Source organism: Diabrotica undecimpunctata, chromosome 3, assembly GCF_040954645.1.
Source record: "Diabrotica undecimpunctata isolate CICGRU chromosome 3, icDiaUnde3, whole genome shotgun sequence".
NCBI lineage: Eukaryota > Metazoa > Arthropoda > Insecta > Coleoptera > Chrysomelidae > Diabrotica > Diabrotica undecimpunctata.
The window spans coordinates 35,141,443-35,159,692 of record NC_092805.1 but is presented as its reverse complement, the minus strand read 5'-3'; the positions used below and the strand labels follow the sequence as shown (position 1 = coordinate 35,159,692).

At 35.7% G+C, this 18,250-nt stretch overlaps 2 protein-coding genes across 15 annotated transcripts in view; one reads left to right on the top strand and one right to left on the bottom strand.

Annotated features, from left to right (window-relative positions):
* The window catches only part of LOC140436668 (uncharacterized), a 411,170-nt gene that overhangs the window by 263,071 nt on the left and 129,849 nt on the right, over positions 1-18,250 (top strand). For 8 of the 14 annotated variants that reach the window (XM_072525692.1, XM_072525690.1, XM_072525687.1 and 5 more), the window contains exons 6-7: positions 1,259-1,312; positions 3,686-3,760. The exons of 4 other annotated variants lie outside the window; for them this stretch is intronic. In XM_072525692.1, coding sequence (XP_072381793.1) covers positions 1,259-1,312; positions 3,686-3,760 — 129 coding nt within the window. The remainder of the gene's footprint in view (positions 1-1,258; positions 1,313-3,685; positions 3,761-18,250) is intronic. 2 more of the 14 variants (XM_072525691.1, XM_072525694.1) reach the window with 1 other exon arrangement.
* LOC140435551 (MAPK/MAK/MRK overlapping kinase-like) lies at positions 10,521-12,227 on the bottom strand. The gene has a single exon (XM_072524299.1). It carries the CDS (start codon positions 12,140-12,142, stop codon positions 10,604-10,606), a length of 1,539 nt encoding a protein of 512 aa, XP_072380400.1. The 5' UTR covers positions 12,143-12,227; the 3' UTR covers positions 10,521-10,603.

The window sequence follows — 18,250 nt, the reverse complement described above, 5'->3', positions numbered from 1 at the left end:
GTATTCCACCCATCTATTCAATACATGCCTCATGTGACTGCAGTCCTGAATTTCACTTTTTAGCAATTCAACTGTGGCTTTATCTCTTCAAGACAGCAGCGTCGGGACTGGTCTAAACTGTGGATTGCTGAATTTAGTCTTTATATATGCCTTTGAATCCATTTCCACTATTTTGTACAGAATCATTCCCTTCATGACTACCAAGTGTTCAACTGAAAGAGAAATCTGGATAGTTATGTCTATGAATAATAATATTAACTATTATGTTACAAACTTTTCGTATTCAAGATTAATCTATTTTTTCTTTGATGATGGAAGCTTTTAAAGAATAGAATTCTGGAGGAATATTCTTGAAAAGTAATGTGCCTATTAAGTAAGTATGTGCCCTTTTTATTGTTCGAAGATATGAATCTTAAAAAAGACGAGTGAAACATGCTGCGATAGAGTATCGTTAGAGTGTTTAACGTGTTTAAGGGAGGAAGGTAAGGAGGAAAGTAACTGAAATCATCCAGCAGTATGTTGCCTGGTTACTTGGAACAAACCAGGAACTGATATTGTAGCAGAGGTAAAGAGTCCCACTTTGATGGTTGGAGCATGTCCAATGAATTGATCGAAATCAGACAGGGACGATGGTTTTCATTGATCAGTCGGATGGACGTGGACTGCAAAGATTTTCTTGGGTGATATGAATCCAGGACATTGAGGATAATTTACGTGAACTTAAGTGAGAAGACATAATATTGCTCTTGAAGTAGATGGAGCAATACTGTTGTTGATTGATGATTGAAAAAATGAATAATATTGTATTGAAGGTTAAGAGATTCAGATTTGGATGATTGGTGCATGTCCAACAGTATGTCGGTGAATATAGTGTCTATTAGTCTAATAGACGTAAACATTAAGGAATACCTTGACTGAGGTGACTTCAGAACGTTAAGGATGTTTAACGTGGTCTTAGAGAGTGAAATTCGCTTTCGGGAATATCAATTATTATATATCTCCGCTCTACTGATACTACTTACTCGTTTCCCTTTACTCTCTCCTCTACTTCGCGTCTTAGTATGTACTTGCTTGTTTTGGAGAATTATTTGCAAAGTTACTCATTATTCTCGTTTTTAAATATGCCTGCAATATTTCATATTTTTTTAGTATGTAATTTAAAATATTATGCTATTTTTTTGTTTGATTTTTATGCATCTTTTTATAGTTTAACATTAACACTGTTTTTGTTGTATCGCTATTAATCATTTTATTTTAGAATGGCGATTTAGTGAACGGGGATTATTGCTATAATGTGAATGTTAGAAACTTGGTAAGATATATTCGATTTATATATATGCAAAATTTCTCTACGAAATATGTTGTTACTAGGTAGCAGAAAATACTAGCGTAAATAAACTCATCCGCTGCGTCAGCTCGGAGTTGTTTCTTATCCATTTCAAAATAATTCACTTTTTTATGACAAATTATTCTGTATTTTTTCGCGCAAATAATTGAGAATAGAACAAATCTTTGTCCAAGTGATGTATGCCATAATGTAAAGGAAAAATCTAGTTTAAGAAAACTCAACAAAGAAATAAAACTAAGATGATGATAAAAGTAAGGAGGATAAACAATATTGTCACAAAATATGTTGATAAGAATTCGCTACATAACAACAGTCGTTAAAGCCGAAACTTAGGTCGTTGAAGACCATATAGGAACCCTGAGAACCAACAGAAAAGATATAGCAGAGACATGGAGATTGTATTGCCGGGATCTATATAAAAATGCTCAACACCAGGAACTTTTTCACCAAACCCCTGAAGAAATCGAAGAAGAATAAAGAATCGAAACCTAATATACTCCAGAATGAAATAAGACTGGCGATCAGTAAACTCAAGTATAACAAAGCACTAGGTGCAGATATAATAACAGCAGAAATGCTTAAAGACACAGAAAAAACTGAATAAAAACTTCACTTGCTCTATAACAAATATGGCATTCCAAGCAATGGTCTGACTACTGGAATACATCAAAAAGACAGCTTCCATAAATGCGATAATTATAGAACCATCTCCCTTATCTCACAGGCCAGCAAGATAAATGCTACGCCTAATCAATCAGAGACTGAAGACTTTCCTACAAAGAGAAATATCCCAAGAGCAAACTGGATTTGCCAAAGGAAGGAACATCTTCTGAACATAAAAATAATAGAAAAACCTCAAGGGAATTCAATATCTCACTATACATTTGTTTTATAGATTATCGCAAAGCATTCGACAGGGTAAAATAGCAAACTTATGGCAGATACTAAGAGAAATAGTCATACCACAACACTTAATTTCGCTTATAACTGAACTATACGGACACACTACTGGAACAGTTAAAGTGCTTGACACACTTTCAAACGAATTCCATCCAGAACAAGGTCTCAGAAAAGGATGTATACTGTTTCCACAATTATTTAATATATATGGTGAGCATATTATGAGAAGAGCGCTTAAAGGATGGAAAAATTACGTCTCAATAAATGGTCGAATGTTTGTAACAACCTACGTTTTACAGATGACACAGCCCTTCTTGCAAATACTCAAGAAGAGCTAATTTATCTCATACGACTGGTTGAAAACAAAAGTCAAAAATTTGGTATGCAATTAAACATATCTCGAAGACAAAGATCATGATAGTAGATAGACTACATAACAATCATCCACACGTAACCACGATTGTTCAGTTCGAGGTGGTGAGTTCATACTTATACAGCATCATTGATCACAAACACAGGATCACTACATGAAGAATACTGACAAATGGATGTGAATTTAGGACAAGCGGCATGAAGAAAGATAGACGTCACTGAAATTTTCTGTTGAAAAAGAATGCTATTAATTCCGTGGACAGACAACCATCAATTTTTAATGAACCAGCAAAGTTTATCTCCAACAATACTTTGGACATGTTTTGACAGCAGACACAGAAAACTTGGAAAGACTTATTATCCAAGGAAAGGTAAAAGGTCGAAGATCACAAGGAAGATCCCAACAAGATGGATAGACCAAATTACATGACTGAAGAAAGAGAAGTAAATTTTAAAGTTAGTAAAGTTGTTGTGATGGGCCAGCAAACAAAATTTTGATGACATGACATAATAACATGAAAGTATGTCTAAAATTTTTCAAGAAATTTAAATTAAAAAAATTGTATGCAGTAGAGAAAAATCATGAAAAACTGTGGACTGTTCCAAATTCTTTGCAATTATTCAGGGAGTATTGTAGCATCGACAAATTTTGATGTAAGCGGCTATTTACAGCTGAAAATATGAATCCGTATAGCATGTTATTGAAAAAATATGTTTCAGTAGTGACCCATTAAACAAATTTTTCTAATGATCAATGCCGAGTGACGTTAACAGCACTTTGAAGCATAGTGTCCTCAATGTTTTCATAAGCTTTTTTATTCTGAGATATTATTAATTTTTTTATTCTAAGAATATATTTTTCTGTTACAAAATATTAATAAGTACATAAAAACCAATATATCAAACTTTACGCTGTATCTCAAAACCTTTGTACAAGCCCCCATGCATGCATGTAGTGAAATTTTGCATACCGTTTTTTGCATTAGACCAGTAGATATATTTTTTTGCATTTGTTTTTTGTAATTTTGCATGATTCGCTTGATACTGCTTGTTCGGTTGACTCAGTGTAGAAGTTTTGGAGACTTAACAAAAATCCCCGACGACACTAGAAGCAAACCATCACCTATAAGGAGTACTGGGGTAAGCATTTCTTTATTTAGCATTGCTTTTATAATGATAATTTTTTCTCTACCTTTTCAAACTCAAAATGCGTAATCGCAAAAGTCCTTTTTACGAATTTGTATTTCATATTTCCTGGGTTCCCCGTGATTATAATCAGCGATAATTATAATTGGCGACACTATCCCGACATTTTAAGTATTGGATCTGTTCCGTGGTTGTGTAGATGCGTGTGTGATAAACTTATTTTCCACGGAAACAAAATAAAAATAATAAAATCGAATAAAACGTAAAAAAAACTGTTAATAATATTTATTTTCGTAAAACGTAATTAATTCTCGAAGGGAAGGTATTTTTGTATGTATCGCGGACCGATGAAAATTGTGACTGATTGATTACTAAAACTAAACACACATTCTTTGTTTAAAAAGCCAGACGATAAACTCAAATATTATCGGCCTGGTCTCTTGTGATGCCATTGCTTACAATATAATATTTCGTTTTTCATACATGAAATATGCAATGTCTGTAAGGTTAAAGAAGGAATAAATATATTTGTGTATTAGTATTCCCCACTGCGAAATGTAAATTTTAATACGAGATCCGTTATTTATTTTTTAAATAAAAAAAAAGCTATAATTATTCGTAATTAGCTTGTCGCTACAGATCTAGTATTTATTTTACTCCCAAGATATAGTTTTCCTCGAAAAAAACCTCGATTTGATCTATTTTGAAGTCTATAAAATGGGGAAAATCCCCAAAACCCGTAAAAAGTCAGTTTTTCGGGTTTTTGAAGGTAGCGCACCTTACGGAAAAAGCTGAAAAAAATCAAAAATCCATTTTTTGATAAAGTACACAAAATAAGAAAAAATAAATTTGCAGCCATCTCAAAAAAAATCTACGCTTTTTTCGAAAAAAAATGCATTTTTAGGTTATGTGTACTCAACCTACAGGTCTACAAAAAGTAGACAGTTTTTGTAGATGCCTAAACTATGCGTGTGAATTTGTTGAAATTTTTAAATTGATTTAACCCATCAAAAAAAAAATAAATAAAAATGAAAAAATTATGTTTTTGTTGGTAGTTAGTGGGGAGTGGAGTGACAAGCTAAAATTGGACTTATTTTTTGATCACAGATAACATAAAAAATAATTGAATTCTGGGAGTGAAAGCATTTTGCCTATCTTAACAACGGGTACCCCCCTTTCAGGAAGTTGTTTGATTGTAACTCTAATCAACCATTCCGTGTAGCTGTATCTAAGATCCAAATAGCAATGAGAACCAAACTTCGAAACGGAGATGACACGAGAAGAAAATTAATATTCAGGTGTTAAGCAATAAAAAGAATTGTCTACCTCTCCCAGTGGTCAAACGAATCAATGGAAACAATAACTCCTAATTACCAAGGTTAAACATCCATTTTAAGACACATTTATAAATATTAGAAAACGATAACCTCGAGGAAAGCTGGGAAAAACTTTAAAATAACACAATTAATGCAGCAACAGAATGACTTGGAGATAAGAAGGTAACAAACACTAACATATCAAAAAAGAAAACCACATGGTTTAGAGAGGAAGTGAAGACAAAATGCAAAGAAAAGAAGAAAACGTTTTTACAATACAGAACACATCAAACACAACAGGCATACAACCTTTTATATGCCTGTTGTGTTTGTTCAAACAAGAAGACTATAAACGAATCAGCAATGAAACGAATACTTTAGTTAGACAAATAAAAAGGCAACACTGGAAGAGATTCTCAAAATAGACAGAACGCAGAAAGAAATATGGAGAAGGATAAGAGGATAAAGAAAAGAGATGAACGAACTAATAAAAACGAAACACATTCAGAAGGAAACATTGGCAGACTAAATGAAATCGTAGGCTTCCACGGCCAGAGTCAGAATTATAGTTTATTCGTCTTCCGGGTTTGGACCGTGTCATTTGTGAGTGACCCAAAAGTGGGTTCATCTCGACGTTTCGCTACAATTGTATGTAGCTTCTTCAGGAGAACAAAAAGAAAAAGAAACAAAAGACAGGAAGATGGGTAGTTAGCAACGGTAACTCAGTTACTCAACGCAACCAGAGGCGAATACTAACTACCAAGATGGGCATTTGGTCACAGTAACTCAACTACTCAACGCAGCCAGAGGTGAAAACCAAATGCCAGGACAGGGATTCACGTCCAACAGCTCAGAACACTAACGCGTCGAGAGGCAGGGAGTGAATCCGACGATTACTCCGCTACCGCTCTATTTATAGTCGCGGTGACCTGTCGTGTCGGGACGTATCGGCACACTTCGTGGCGCGAACGTCAAGAAGCGCGCGCTGGCCAATCATGTGGCTGCATCGTGGTAGCGGGACCGGACGGCGGCTCTAGACTGGGATTCCAGATGGGAGACAAGTAGTATCCTTCCTCTCGATTGATATTATGTGGATTTTTTCGGATCTCTAGAGATTCGCGGATTTTCCTGGAATAAAAGAAGGGGCTCTTAGAAATAATATGAGTTTTTTCGAACAATATGGAATGACCGGTTTCTTGGCAGTGTTCTGCAACTGCAGAATGGGAGAAAAGACCTGATCGAATGCATCTTTGATGCTCTTGAATCCGAGTTTTGACGGAACGACCAGTTTCGCCAATATACACTTGTCCACATGAACAAGGAATAGAATAGACACCACAGGAAGATAGGGGCGGTAATGGGTCCTTAGGAGAGGGTAGATATTGTGAGATTTTCTTGGGTGGTCGAAAAGTAGTCCTGATACCTTCCTTGCGAAGAATTTTGCCAATCCTATCAGTGACACTTCGAATATACGGAAGAAAAGCCACAGGAGTATTACCCGAAGATTCTGAATTTGTCGTCCTAGGGTGTAAAGGGGGATGTAGATGTCGGTGTGTAATATTTTGAATTGTGGACTTGGAGTAACCGTTGGCGACAAGGGTTTTTTGCAGATGGCCAAGTTCTTCTCTAAGGTTGTCAGGTTCAGAAATCGAAATGGCCCGATGGATGAGAGAGTTGATCACAGAATTCTTTTGGGCAGGATGGTGGTGTGATGAAGCATGTAGGTAACGATTCGTGTGAGTCTTTTTTCTATAAACAGAGTGACCCAATCGGCCATTGGGCTTGGAGGTGACTAACACATCGAGAAAGGGAAGGGACCGATTATTTTCTACTTCCATTGTGAATTTTATACTCGGATGTTGTGAGTTAAGATGATCTAGGAAGGGAGAAAGGGTATGTTGACCATGGGGCCAGATGATAAATGTATCATCAACGTAGCGGAACCAGACTTTTGGTTTTAAGGGGTAAGATTCTAGGGCTAAAGACTCAAAGGCTTCCATGAAAATGTCAGCAATGACAGGGGAAAGGGGAGAACCCATTGGTGTTCCAGATATTTGTTTGTAGAAACTACTGTACTACAAACAAATATCTGGAACACCAATGGGTTCTCCCCTTTCCCCTGTCATTGCTGACATTTTCATGGAAGCCTTTGAGTCTTTAGCCCTAGAATCTTACCCCTTAAAACCAAAAGTCTGGTTCCGCTACGTTGATGATACATTTATCATCTGGCCCCATGGTCAACATACCCTTTCTCCCTTCCTAGATCATCTTAACTCACAACATCCGAGTATAAAATTCACAATGGAAGTAGAAAATAATCGGTCCCTTCCCTTTCTCGATGTGTTAGTCACCTCCAAGCCCAATGGCCGATTGGGTCACTCTGTTTATAGAAAAAAGACTCACACGAATCGTTACCTACATGCTTCATCACACCACCATCCTGCCCAAAAGAATTCTGTGATCAACTCTCTCATCCATCGGGCCATTTCGATTTCTGAACCTGACAACCTTAGAGAAGAACTTGGCCATCTGCAAAAAACCCTTGTCGCCAACGGTTACTCCAAGTCCACAATTCAAAATATTACACACCGACATCTACATCCCCCTTTACACCCTAGGACGACAAATTCAGAATCTTCGGGTAATACTCCTGTGGCTTTTCTTCCGTATATTCGAAGTGTCACTGATAGGATTGGCAAAATTCTTCGCAAGGAAGGTATCAGGACTACTTTTCGACCACCCAAGAAAATCTCACAATATCTACCCTCTCCTAAGGACCCATTACCGCCCCTATCTTCCTGTGGTGTCTATTCTATTCCTTGTTCATGTGGACAAGTGTATATTGGCGAAACTGGTCGTTCCGTCAAAACTCGGATTCAAGAGCATCAAAGATGCATTCGATCAGGTCTTTTCTCCCATTCTGCAGTTGCAGAACACTGCCAAGAAACCGGTCATTCCATATTGTTCGAAAAAACTCATATTATTTCTAAGAGCCCCTTCTTTTATTCCAGGAAAATCCGCGAATCTCTAGAGATCCGAAAAAATCCACATAATATCAATCGAGAGGAAGGATACTACTTGTCTCCCATCTGGAATCCCAGTCTAGAGCCGCCGTCCGGTCCCGCTACCACGATGCAGCCACATGATTGGCCAGCGCGCGCTTCTTGACGTTCGCGCCACGAAGTGTGCCGATACGTCCCGACACGACAGGTCACCGCGACTATAAATAGAGCGGTAGCGGAGTAATCGTCGGATTCACTCCCTGCCTCTCGACGCGTTAGTGTTCTGAGCTGTTGGACGTGAATCCCTGTCCTGGCATTTGGTTTTCACCTCTGGCTGCGTTGAGTAGTTGAGTTACTGTGACCAAATGCCCATCTTGGTAGTTAGTATTCGCCTCTGGTTGCGTTGAGTAACTGAGTTACCGTTGCTAACTACCCATCTTCCTGTCTTTTGTTTCTTTTTCTTTTTGTTCTCCTGAAGAAGCTACATACAATTGTAGCGAAACGTCGAGATGAACCCACTTTTGGGTCACTCACAAATGACACGGTCCAAACCCGGAAGACGAATAAACTATAATTGGCAGACTACTTTAGATCCCTATTTGCTAAAGCTGACGATAATGAACCACCGTCACCAGAGGTGACGATAAACGAAGAAATAAATATTGAGGAGGAAGAGGTAAAGGAAGCATTGAAGAAATTAAAAAATAGAAAATCACCAGGAGAGGACAGAATATCGAATGAACTCCTAATGTACGGAGGACCAGATTTCACCAAACACCTATTTAAACTATTCCAAAAAATAATAGAACAAAATAGAATTCCTCAAGAGTGGAGATCAAGCATCTTAATACCTCTCTTCAAAAGGGGAGACAAATCGGACCCGGAAAATTACATAGGAATTAATTTATTAAACACAACACTAAAATTAACAACCAAAGTAATCACAAATAGATTTAATGAAATTATAACACTAGCAGAAGAACAACAAGCTTTATGTCGAGAAGATCATGCACCGACGCTATATTTATAATGAAGCAATTGCACGAGAAATCATTAGAATACAATAAACCGGTATATCTATGTTTTGTGGACCTTAAGAAGGCATTTGATCGGGCCAAATTAAAGGACGTTATCCACTTATTATACGCAAGAGAGGAATAATCAAAACGATCGAAAATATCTACGAAAACAACACAATAAAAGTAAAAGTAGAATAAGAACTAACTGATCCTATTGAAGCTGGCAATATGATAAGACAGAGAGATTCCCCGAGTCCTCTATTCTTCAACCTGATTATGGATGAAATAATAAAAAAGTAAGAACTTAAAAAGGATACCAAATGGGACAAAAACAAAATAATCTGCTATGCAGAGGACGCAATACTACTCTCTCAGATTGAAGATTATTTACAACGTATGCTGCACCAATTTAATATAACCGCCAGAAAATTTAATATGTTAATTTCTCCAATAAAGACAAAATGCATGGTTATAACAGCACATGTACTAAGATGTTAATAGGAGCTGGAAGGTCAGATAAAAGAGCAAGTGGAGGAGTTTAAATATTTAGGCATACATTATCTACCTACGGAAAGCTCGAAACGGAAGTGAAAGATCAAGTGAATAGAGCAAACAGAACCGCAGGTTGCCTGATTTAAACAATATGGAGAAATAAAAATATCGGCAAAGAAATGAAAGACAGAATTTACAAAACGTCATCAGACCAATAATGACATGCATGGCAGAAACACGACCTGACACAGAGAGAACAAAAAAGGATGTTAGAAACAGCAGAGATGAAAACACTGCAGAAAAATTTATAGTAAAACATTATGGGATTGAGCTAGAAGTACAGATATACGACGTAGATGCAACGTTGAGAACTTCAAGGACTGGGTAAGAAATAGAAGAGTGGAATGGAACGATCGTATAAGCCGAATGACAACAAATAAAGTAGTAAAGACGGCAAGAGACGGTTCCCCAATAGGAAGACGATCAGTAGGAAGACCACGAAAACGATGGAACGACAACTTACTGGAGGCACATTGAAAAACAGACAGTCATGTCTACATAAAATGAAGAATAAGTAAACATCGATAAATTGCCCTTCTTTTGGCGAATATATCCTATAGAAATAAGTGATTTTTCTTCATTTTCGGGTCACATATTTATGAATATTCCTATGGTATATTTCAGCGTTCTGGTGTTAAGCTGAAATGCTTTTATTAAAATACTTAAAATTTTAAAACACATAAATTGATATACGCTAGGCATATAATCTTAATTATTTTTTTTATATATAATGATTGTTTATTTCCAACAACACATTCGATAATTATAAAAATTATTTTGCAAGTTCCAGGAGAAGTCAGTGAACAGAAAGTTATAGAGATATGTTCAGAAATTAATGTTGGATTTTTTGTCCAATAGTATATGCAAATTAGAAAAATCATTTGTTGGTATGTTGAAACTATTTATTGTTTAATATCATTTAAACATTTCTTACTACCTAACCTCATGTCAAGTGTTCTTTCTTAAACGATATTGAAATTTACATTCTTTATTATCTTGCTTATTAGTTTTTACTTCAGAATTTCTTGGAATGTAAAATGATTTTGATTCGAAAAATGGTTGATAAGGATTCTTCAAAAGATATTTGTTACTGTTTTCTAAGTTACTTGATGCTTTTAGTAAATTTTGACCCCTTTTCGATAGCTCTTTCGGATGAATAATTTTGTGTTCAGCTGAACTTCTTACTTTATAGTCCACCAGTGGTAGCGAACTGACTTTGAGTTCTTTACTACTGTTATTACTACGGCGAGATATTTTATGATAGTATGGCACATCATTGATGCTGTTTCTACTGCTGAGGTAACTACTTTTGTCACTATCAGAACCTTTACTACTATTTTTAGACCTTCTACCTGTCGAGAAGGTATTTGTAGCTTTTGAAGCATCTTCAATGCACACTTTTCTGGAAACTTTAGGTTTGACAATTTGATTAGAACTGTTGTTTCTAATTTCGTCGCTAAAATGTTCTCGTTTAAGGATTTTTTTCTTAATTAAACTGTCAACGTTTGCATTAACTTTGTCATCTCCAGTGCTTTTGCTTACGCTTTCATCCCATACTAGCTTTTCTTTAATGTCGTCGAAGTAGCAATGTCTCAGCAACCGTTTGACATTTATTCTCTTATCCCAGTCGTACTCTACCATTAGATTCATGATATTTCGTCCATTTCTAGATATATAAGGCAGTAGATTGTAGAAACCTGTACCTTTAATTTTTGGAAAACATATAAAATTTCTCGACCTTGACTTCAGTCTCGCAATTAACTGGAGGTTTGGTGATCCTAGTATGTGATGTATTTTGCACAGTTGATCAATTTCGTTACTGCCTGGAAATAGAGGCCGCAAGGTCAGCATTTCGAAGAAGACACAACCAGTGGCCCAAACATCCATCTTGGGACCATAATTACCAACAGTGAGGAGACATTCTGGTGATCTATACCATCTGGTGGATATATACTCTGTATATGGAGGAGAGCTGAAAATTCCTCTAACAGATCCCAAATCGCCTACCTTAACTATTTCTTCAGAACTAGTTTGAGACAGTGGAGCGTAGAGGATAGATGGAAACTTAATAAGAATGTTTTCAGGTTTTATGTCTCTGTGAAATAATCCGTGTTTGTGGAGGTGTTCCACTCCTTTCAGTATTTGATACAAATAGAACTTAACTCTATGTTCTGATAGTCCCCTACGCTTTGTTTTAAGGTAATCATGCATACTCATATCCATAAGTTCAAAGATGAACGTCAGTTTCCCCGTGTATATGTCATAGTGGTACTCTAACATGTTGACAACATTGGAATGACTCGGTATCTTCTGCGCAGCAACAATCTCTGCGCATGCCTGTATACTTGCCTCAGATCGATATGTGTTTTTGAGCCTCTTTGCTGCATAACATACTTTTGTTTCTCTATTTTCACATTTTAGAACGTCCGAAAATGACCCCTCGCCTATTTTTTCTAGCACTTTATATTTGGACTGGAAATGGTTCATGGCCCAAAAGACAAATATTAAATTTACCCACTTGACATATTATTTTTGGTGCGTCAATGTCAAACAAATATGTATTCGGTCACAACATTTCTTCTTTTTTGTATTTGATGCCAATAAGAAGTTATGTTCCTTTAGTTACTGATGAGGAACCTGAGAAAAAAAAAAATTTGCTTCTTGGTCGTTGTGTTTGTTATTTAATTATATTTCTGCTTCGCTGCTAATCTAGCTCTGTTTCGCAAATTTAGTTCTCAATTTCTGTTATCAGTTTTCTGTGCCTGTTTTTATAATGTTACAGATATTACATGAATGTATAAGGTTAGATTTGAATATATCGGTCAGATCGGGTGAATAGTTTTTGCAAAATTTAATTTGTTTATAATTTTTTTTTTAAACTGAGATGAAGTCAAGAATTTATAAAGCCAGTGTAAGACCAATAATGACAGATGCCTCAGAAACAAGACCCAACACAGTTATAACACAAAGGCTACTAGAAACGACAGAGATAAGAGTACTGAGAAGAATTACAGGAAATACGCTGAGAGATCGAAAGAGAAGTAAAGACATAAGAAGAACAGGTAACGTTCAGTGTATAAATGAATGGACACAAAATAGAAAAAAAAAGAATGGAATAACGACATAAGCAGAATGGAGGAGACCCGTCTCGTCACAAATACCAAGAGATAAGTCACCAATCGGCAGAAGAAGTATCGGACAACCGCGCAAAAGATGGAGTGACAACCTTCCATAGAGGTATTAATAGGCTTATAAAGAGGAAGAAAAACAAGATAAATTGTTTGAAAACTGAGCTAATTTCTAAGGCTGGCGCAGGTAATTTGACCGAATAGATCTCAATAATCCGGGGCTTTTTTCTTAGTTAAGACGTATATTAATGTATATCAATAAACCATGGAAAAAAAGTTAAAAAAAGTACATTCATGTACATAAAATGAATTAATAATAAATAGTATTTAAGTTTATATACATTTACAATAACACCGTAGAATTTAGGTAAATTAAATGATAAGAAAATATTTAAAAAGCTGGTTAAAAAACACAACGCAGGAGTCAACGCGGAATCAAACCCGGAAAACCACAGAAAGAGGATATATATATTTGGATATGTATATATATATATATATATGTATATATATATATATATATATATATATATATATATATATATATCCAAATTTGCTCTTTCCTTTTTAAACGGGGGAACACATATAAAATACAAAAACAAAGCAGCTAATGACTACGGGATGTACAAATCTTTTCTTAAGTCGCTTTATATTGTTAGTTTTTTTATTTTTTTATTTAAAATATATTATTAATTTAATTGGACTTCAACCTCCGATACAAGATGCTTAAGTGTTACGTGTGGCCTGTTCTCCTGTACGGAATGGAAGCATGGACGTTAAAGGCCAGTTCCATTAACAAACTTGAAGTGTTCGAAATGTGGTGCCTGCGTCGAATGCTCAGAATATCATGGACGGACAGGGTCAGAAATGAGGAAGTACTTAGAAGAGCGGGCTTACAGGATAGGGAACTTTTTAATTATGTAAAAAGTAAGAAGACTGCATACTTGGGGCACATTATACGAGGAGAACGATACACTTTTCAGCAACTGATACTCGAAGGGAAAATAGAGGGTAGGAGAGGTCTCGGACGTAAAAAAATGTCATGGCTGCGCAATATTCGACAATGGACAGGAATCCACAGCTATGAAATGCTTCGCAATGCTGCTAAAAACAGAATTATTTAATCCTGACTATTTAACATCACACCTGACAAGACGATGTACGGTGGACGCCTACGCAGAAATGCATGGCACCTTAAGAAGAAGAAGAATTTAATTTAAAATTATTTTTAGGACAAAAAAGAAATTATAAATAAGAAATTATAATTTTCTTTAGTTTAAGTTTAAAGTTTAAATTCATTAATTGGTCACTGGTATTCGCATTTTTCGTCAATCTTTGCTCATTTTTCACCTGCAGATGATTTAAAAAAAACTGCCCAAGGAGGTTTGTTTCTTCCTCCCTTTCTGGATATTGTGGAAATGAGTTAGGCGAGTTTTGTTGAACAACTCTGATACACGATCCTTTGCAACTTTTTCGGGGTGATTTTTATCTATAAACTCTACAAATTTCTCCCACATTCTTAAGATCTCCTTTTTGTAGAAATAACTTCCTCCATCTCTGGCTCTCCTCTTCAAAACCAATTTTTCGTTGAACCACCGTATGCTGTTGCAAATGTAGATCGTGTAACTCCTTAGTTGTCAGCTCCTGGAATTCTTCCTCGACGAGTTCGTTCACATTTCTCTCATTCACCTCCAGACCCATGGATAATTTTCTTAGAGAAATAATCTCCTCTACCATTGGCACTTCAGGTTTTAATCCTTCAAAGGCCCTTTCAGCTACAGCCTCAGGCCACAGCTTCTTCATATTTTTCTGAAGCTGTTTGCTTGTGGCATCAAAGTAATTACTATTTTAATGGGAATAAGCCATTAAAATACTAATCACAGCTTCTTCTATGCAGAGGTTAAGGTACTTATTACACCCAGCCAGGCCTGATTAATAATTCTTAGGCACATCACGATGTTCAAGTGGCTTAGTACAACTTCTTAAAATTAGAAATCACCTGCTGATCCATGGGCTGCAGGATAGGAGTGGTGTTGGGTGGTAGGTAAAGAACCTTTTCGAGATTTGGTGGGTGAGCAGGGTCATTGTCGATAACCAGAAGGGCTTGCATGGGTAGTTTGTTTTCTGTGGACATAGAAGGGCCAAACATGAGGTTTATCCACTCCACAAAAAATTTCCTGGTGACCCACGCTTTCGGATTTGCCCACCACATAACTTGCAGTTTTTCTTTTAAAATCTTATGTGACTTACAGGCTCTGGGATTTTCCGAATGGTATACTAGCAGAGGCTTGATCTTGTAGTCGCCACTGACATTGGTTCTAGTTAATCTATCCTTTATGGGTTTGTGAATTTACATCGTTTTCTCCTGTGTCGTTATGTAAATCCTATTCGGCATACTTTTCCAGGAAAGCCTTGCCTCGTCACAGGTGAAGACTTGGGGGATCTATCCTTTGGCTTCTACCTTCACATCAGAACTTGCTGCCTCCCATGCCTGATGACGAAGGGAATGCCGGTCCTTTATCATTGATGTGCTACGCAGACGTTTGCGATGGGGCATGTTGAGGTCATATGCAGCGCTGTAGTGTGCGATTACTCGTATCTCAAATCTTGCTCTCATCTCAAAGCAAAATATCGCTCGCTCAGCGGCTCGTATTTCAAAACACTCGTATATTAGGGTATCTCGCGGTATCACTGTACATATAAATACGGTGTCGAAACCTATATAAGATATTTAAGAAGTTTTAATTTCTTTTAATATACTTAATATTATATATTGGTTTAATATTATATATATATATATATATATATATATATATATATATATATATATATATATATATAAGGAAAAGAAGTCTTTGCTGACAACGTTAGAAAACGGAGCTTTGAGGTTTATTGGGATTTGCAGCGGTGAAATAAGTCTACTCTTTTAACTAAGTTTCAAGGTTTCGAAAATGTTTATTTTCATCATCAGGAAAAACTGAAATAAAGTGCTAATGTTAGTAAAGCATCCTCGAAACCTATTAAGAGTGTAAAAGGTTATAAAAACTTACGTTATTGAGATTTGTCTTTCGTGGATGTTCTACTCACATGTGACAATATCACGCACCACTCATTGATTGAGTCAATAATTAAATAATCTATAAATTGCATGGTGTAAAAGACCAAACTTATTATTACTTTTAACACATAAGAAAAAGACAATTACAACGATTTAAAACGGCCACGTGTGCCGGCCAACAGTGGAGTGTTAGGTTAAGAGAGTAGCTGTCATTCCTGGACATGGCAAATGACAGAACTTCTTGTTTTCTTTGTCTTATGTAGTACTACTAATATTACACATCAAAATTTAACAAAGATTGTATTTAGGTTGAAAGAACAATTTTTTAAGATGAGAATATACTAAATGAAGAAACCTGGAAACTTTACAATGACTCAGATGTTGAAACATCATTGAAATGTGAATGTGTATCCAAATATAATAGGTAGGAGTAAATGGAGCTTAACTGATTAATGTCACTCCTTTTGTTCATTGCGTTTGAATTTTGAGCAATGAATGCCATTTCTAAGAAGATTCTTTTTTTGTAATTGGATTCAGTAGCTAAAACTTTGACTGATTCATAATTCATTATGTGATGTTCTTTATTTACATGTTCTGCAAGGGCAGATCTTTCCCGATATAGTCTGCTGTCGCTTCGATGACTGATTAAGCGACTACCTAGGCTACGAGTGGTTTGTCCCACATATACCAAATTACAATTGTTGCAAGGAATCTGGTACACTACGTTGGAACAATCTTTGATGTCACTTTTATCTTTGACTTTGGAATATATTGATCTTGCAGTTAATGAAGTTTTAAAGGCTATTTTTAAATTAGTGAAGTCTTTAAAAAGTCATGTCAGTCTGGGTGTTATGCATTTTATGTATTTTAATGAAGTATATGAGCAATTGGCATTTTGTTCTCCACTTGTGACAATAATTTGCACCTCATCATTTTGGCGTGCTATGTTCGGGGTCAAACTAAATAAGATCTAGACCCAAAACACCTAGTCACCAAGATGGTGACGCTTTCCATGGAAAAAATTGTTTATAAATAACAATTTAATAATATTTATAAATAACATTTATTTAAAAAAAAAACAAAGATCAAATGTGGTCCAGTATAACCCGAATTGGATTTTTTGGAGAGTGCAGCTGGCCCTTCAGTCGACTACCCCCCCCCCCCCCGTTTACGCTAGAAGGAACGCAAAGTACTTTTTATTTACAATACTCCTGTTTAAACAATTTTCAATAGTTTTGTTTGCCAAAGGTTTTGTTAAAATCTTTGACATTTCTTATAAAAGATTGGTTAATTTTAGCTTTTAAAGTTGTTAATTAACATAACAGTGATTAAGAAAGGGCATTTTTTTTTATTGACTACACTGATTGGTATAATAATATTAATATAACTTGATTGGCCTATAAGCACATGTTTGGGGTAATTATAAAATGTATACACAATTTATGTGTCGATAACTTCAATGATTACTTACATTAAAAGTTACCCAGTATTTTCTTGACATTTTATCAAGTAATTGATCTTTAGGTTTGAAAAGGTAGTTAGAAATTTGCATTTTTTGTTTGACGGATTAAATATGATAGAGAAAACCTAATATTAACAATAATATAAGACTAGCTATAAAAACATTTGATTTATTGTTTCTTGTACTCCATCCTTTTATTTTTAACAAGCAGTATCGCATAATTTATTATTTTTACTAACGTTGGCATTAGTTTACAATAAATCCTCAAAGATCTGAATTTTCCTGAAATTATGCTGATGTCAAAATGATTAAAGTCAAATTCGAGGTACGATCCGTTACACTGTACAGATTTGTGTACAGGCAATTTTGTTAATTAAGCTGTCAGAGCTATTTAACTTGAATGGCATATTTCCCGTAACGCATATGATTTCATTATACGAGTAGCATGAAGTTTGAAACTGTTTTAATGTACAATTCACTAAATTCCTGAAAATGCAATTCATAGATAATATCGACAATGTGTACTCAATTTGTTGTCATACATCAATAAAGATAGTGGTATAATGGTTCTTATGTTCTTAAAATAAAACCATGGCGTCAAAATCAGTTTGAGCAGATTACCACGAATAAAAAGAGTGGCAGGTCGAATTTTCTATCTTAGCACTTCGATAATAGCATAAACTGCTATCAATGAAAAATACTGAGGATGTACATGATGCTATTAAAGCAACAACTAGAAATCTTGTGTAATGAAAGAGTGGAAAGAGAAAGATCATTTTTCTCGTGTAGTTAGCGCCACCCTCTTACACGTAAATCTGAGCCCTTAGGATACAGGCCCCTTTAGGCGAGTCATCGAAAAACAATACCTACTAAGCCAATTGTGTGACTATTATCCAAGCCAAGTGTTCTCGTTTAAAATCCAATCTGGCAATCCGATGTTCACCGTAAGG

Coding starts and splice junctions, on each gene's coding strand:
- LOC140435551 (XM_072524299.1), bottom strand. CDS start 12,142: ATGAACCATTTCCAGTCCAAATATAAAGTGCTAGAAAAAATAGGCGAG.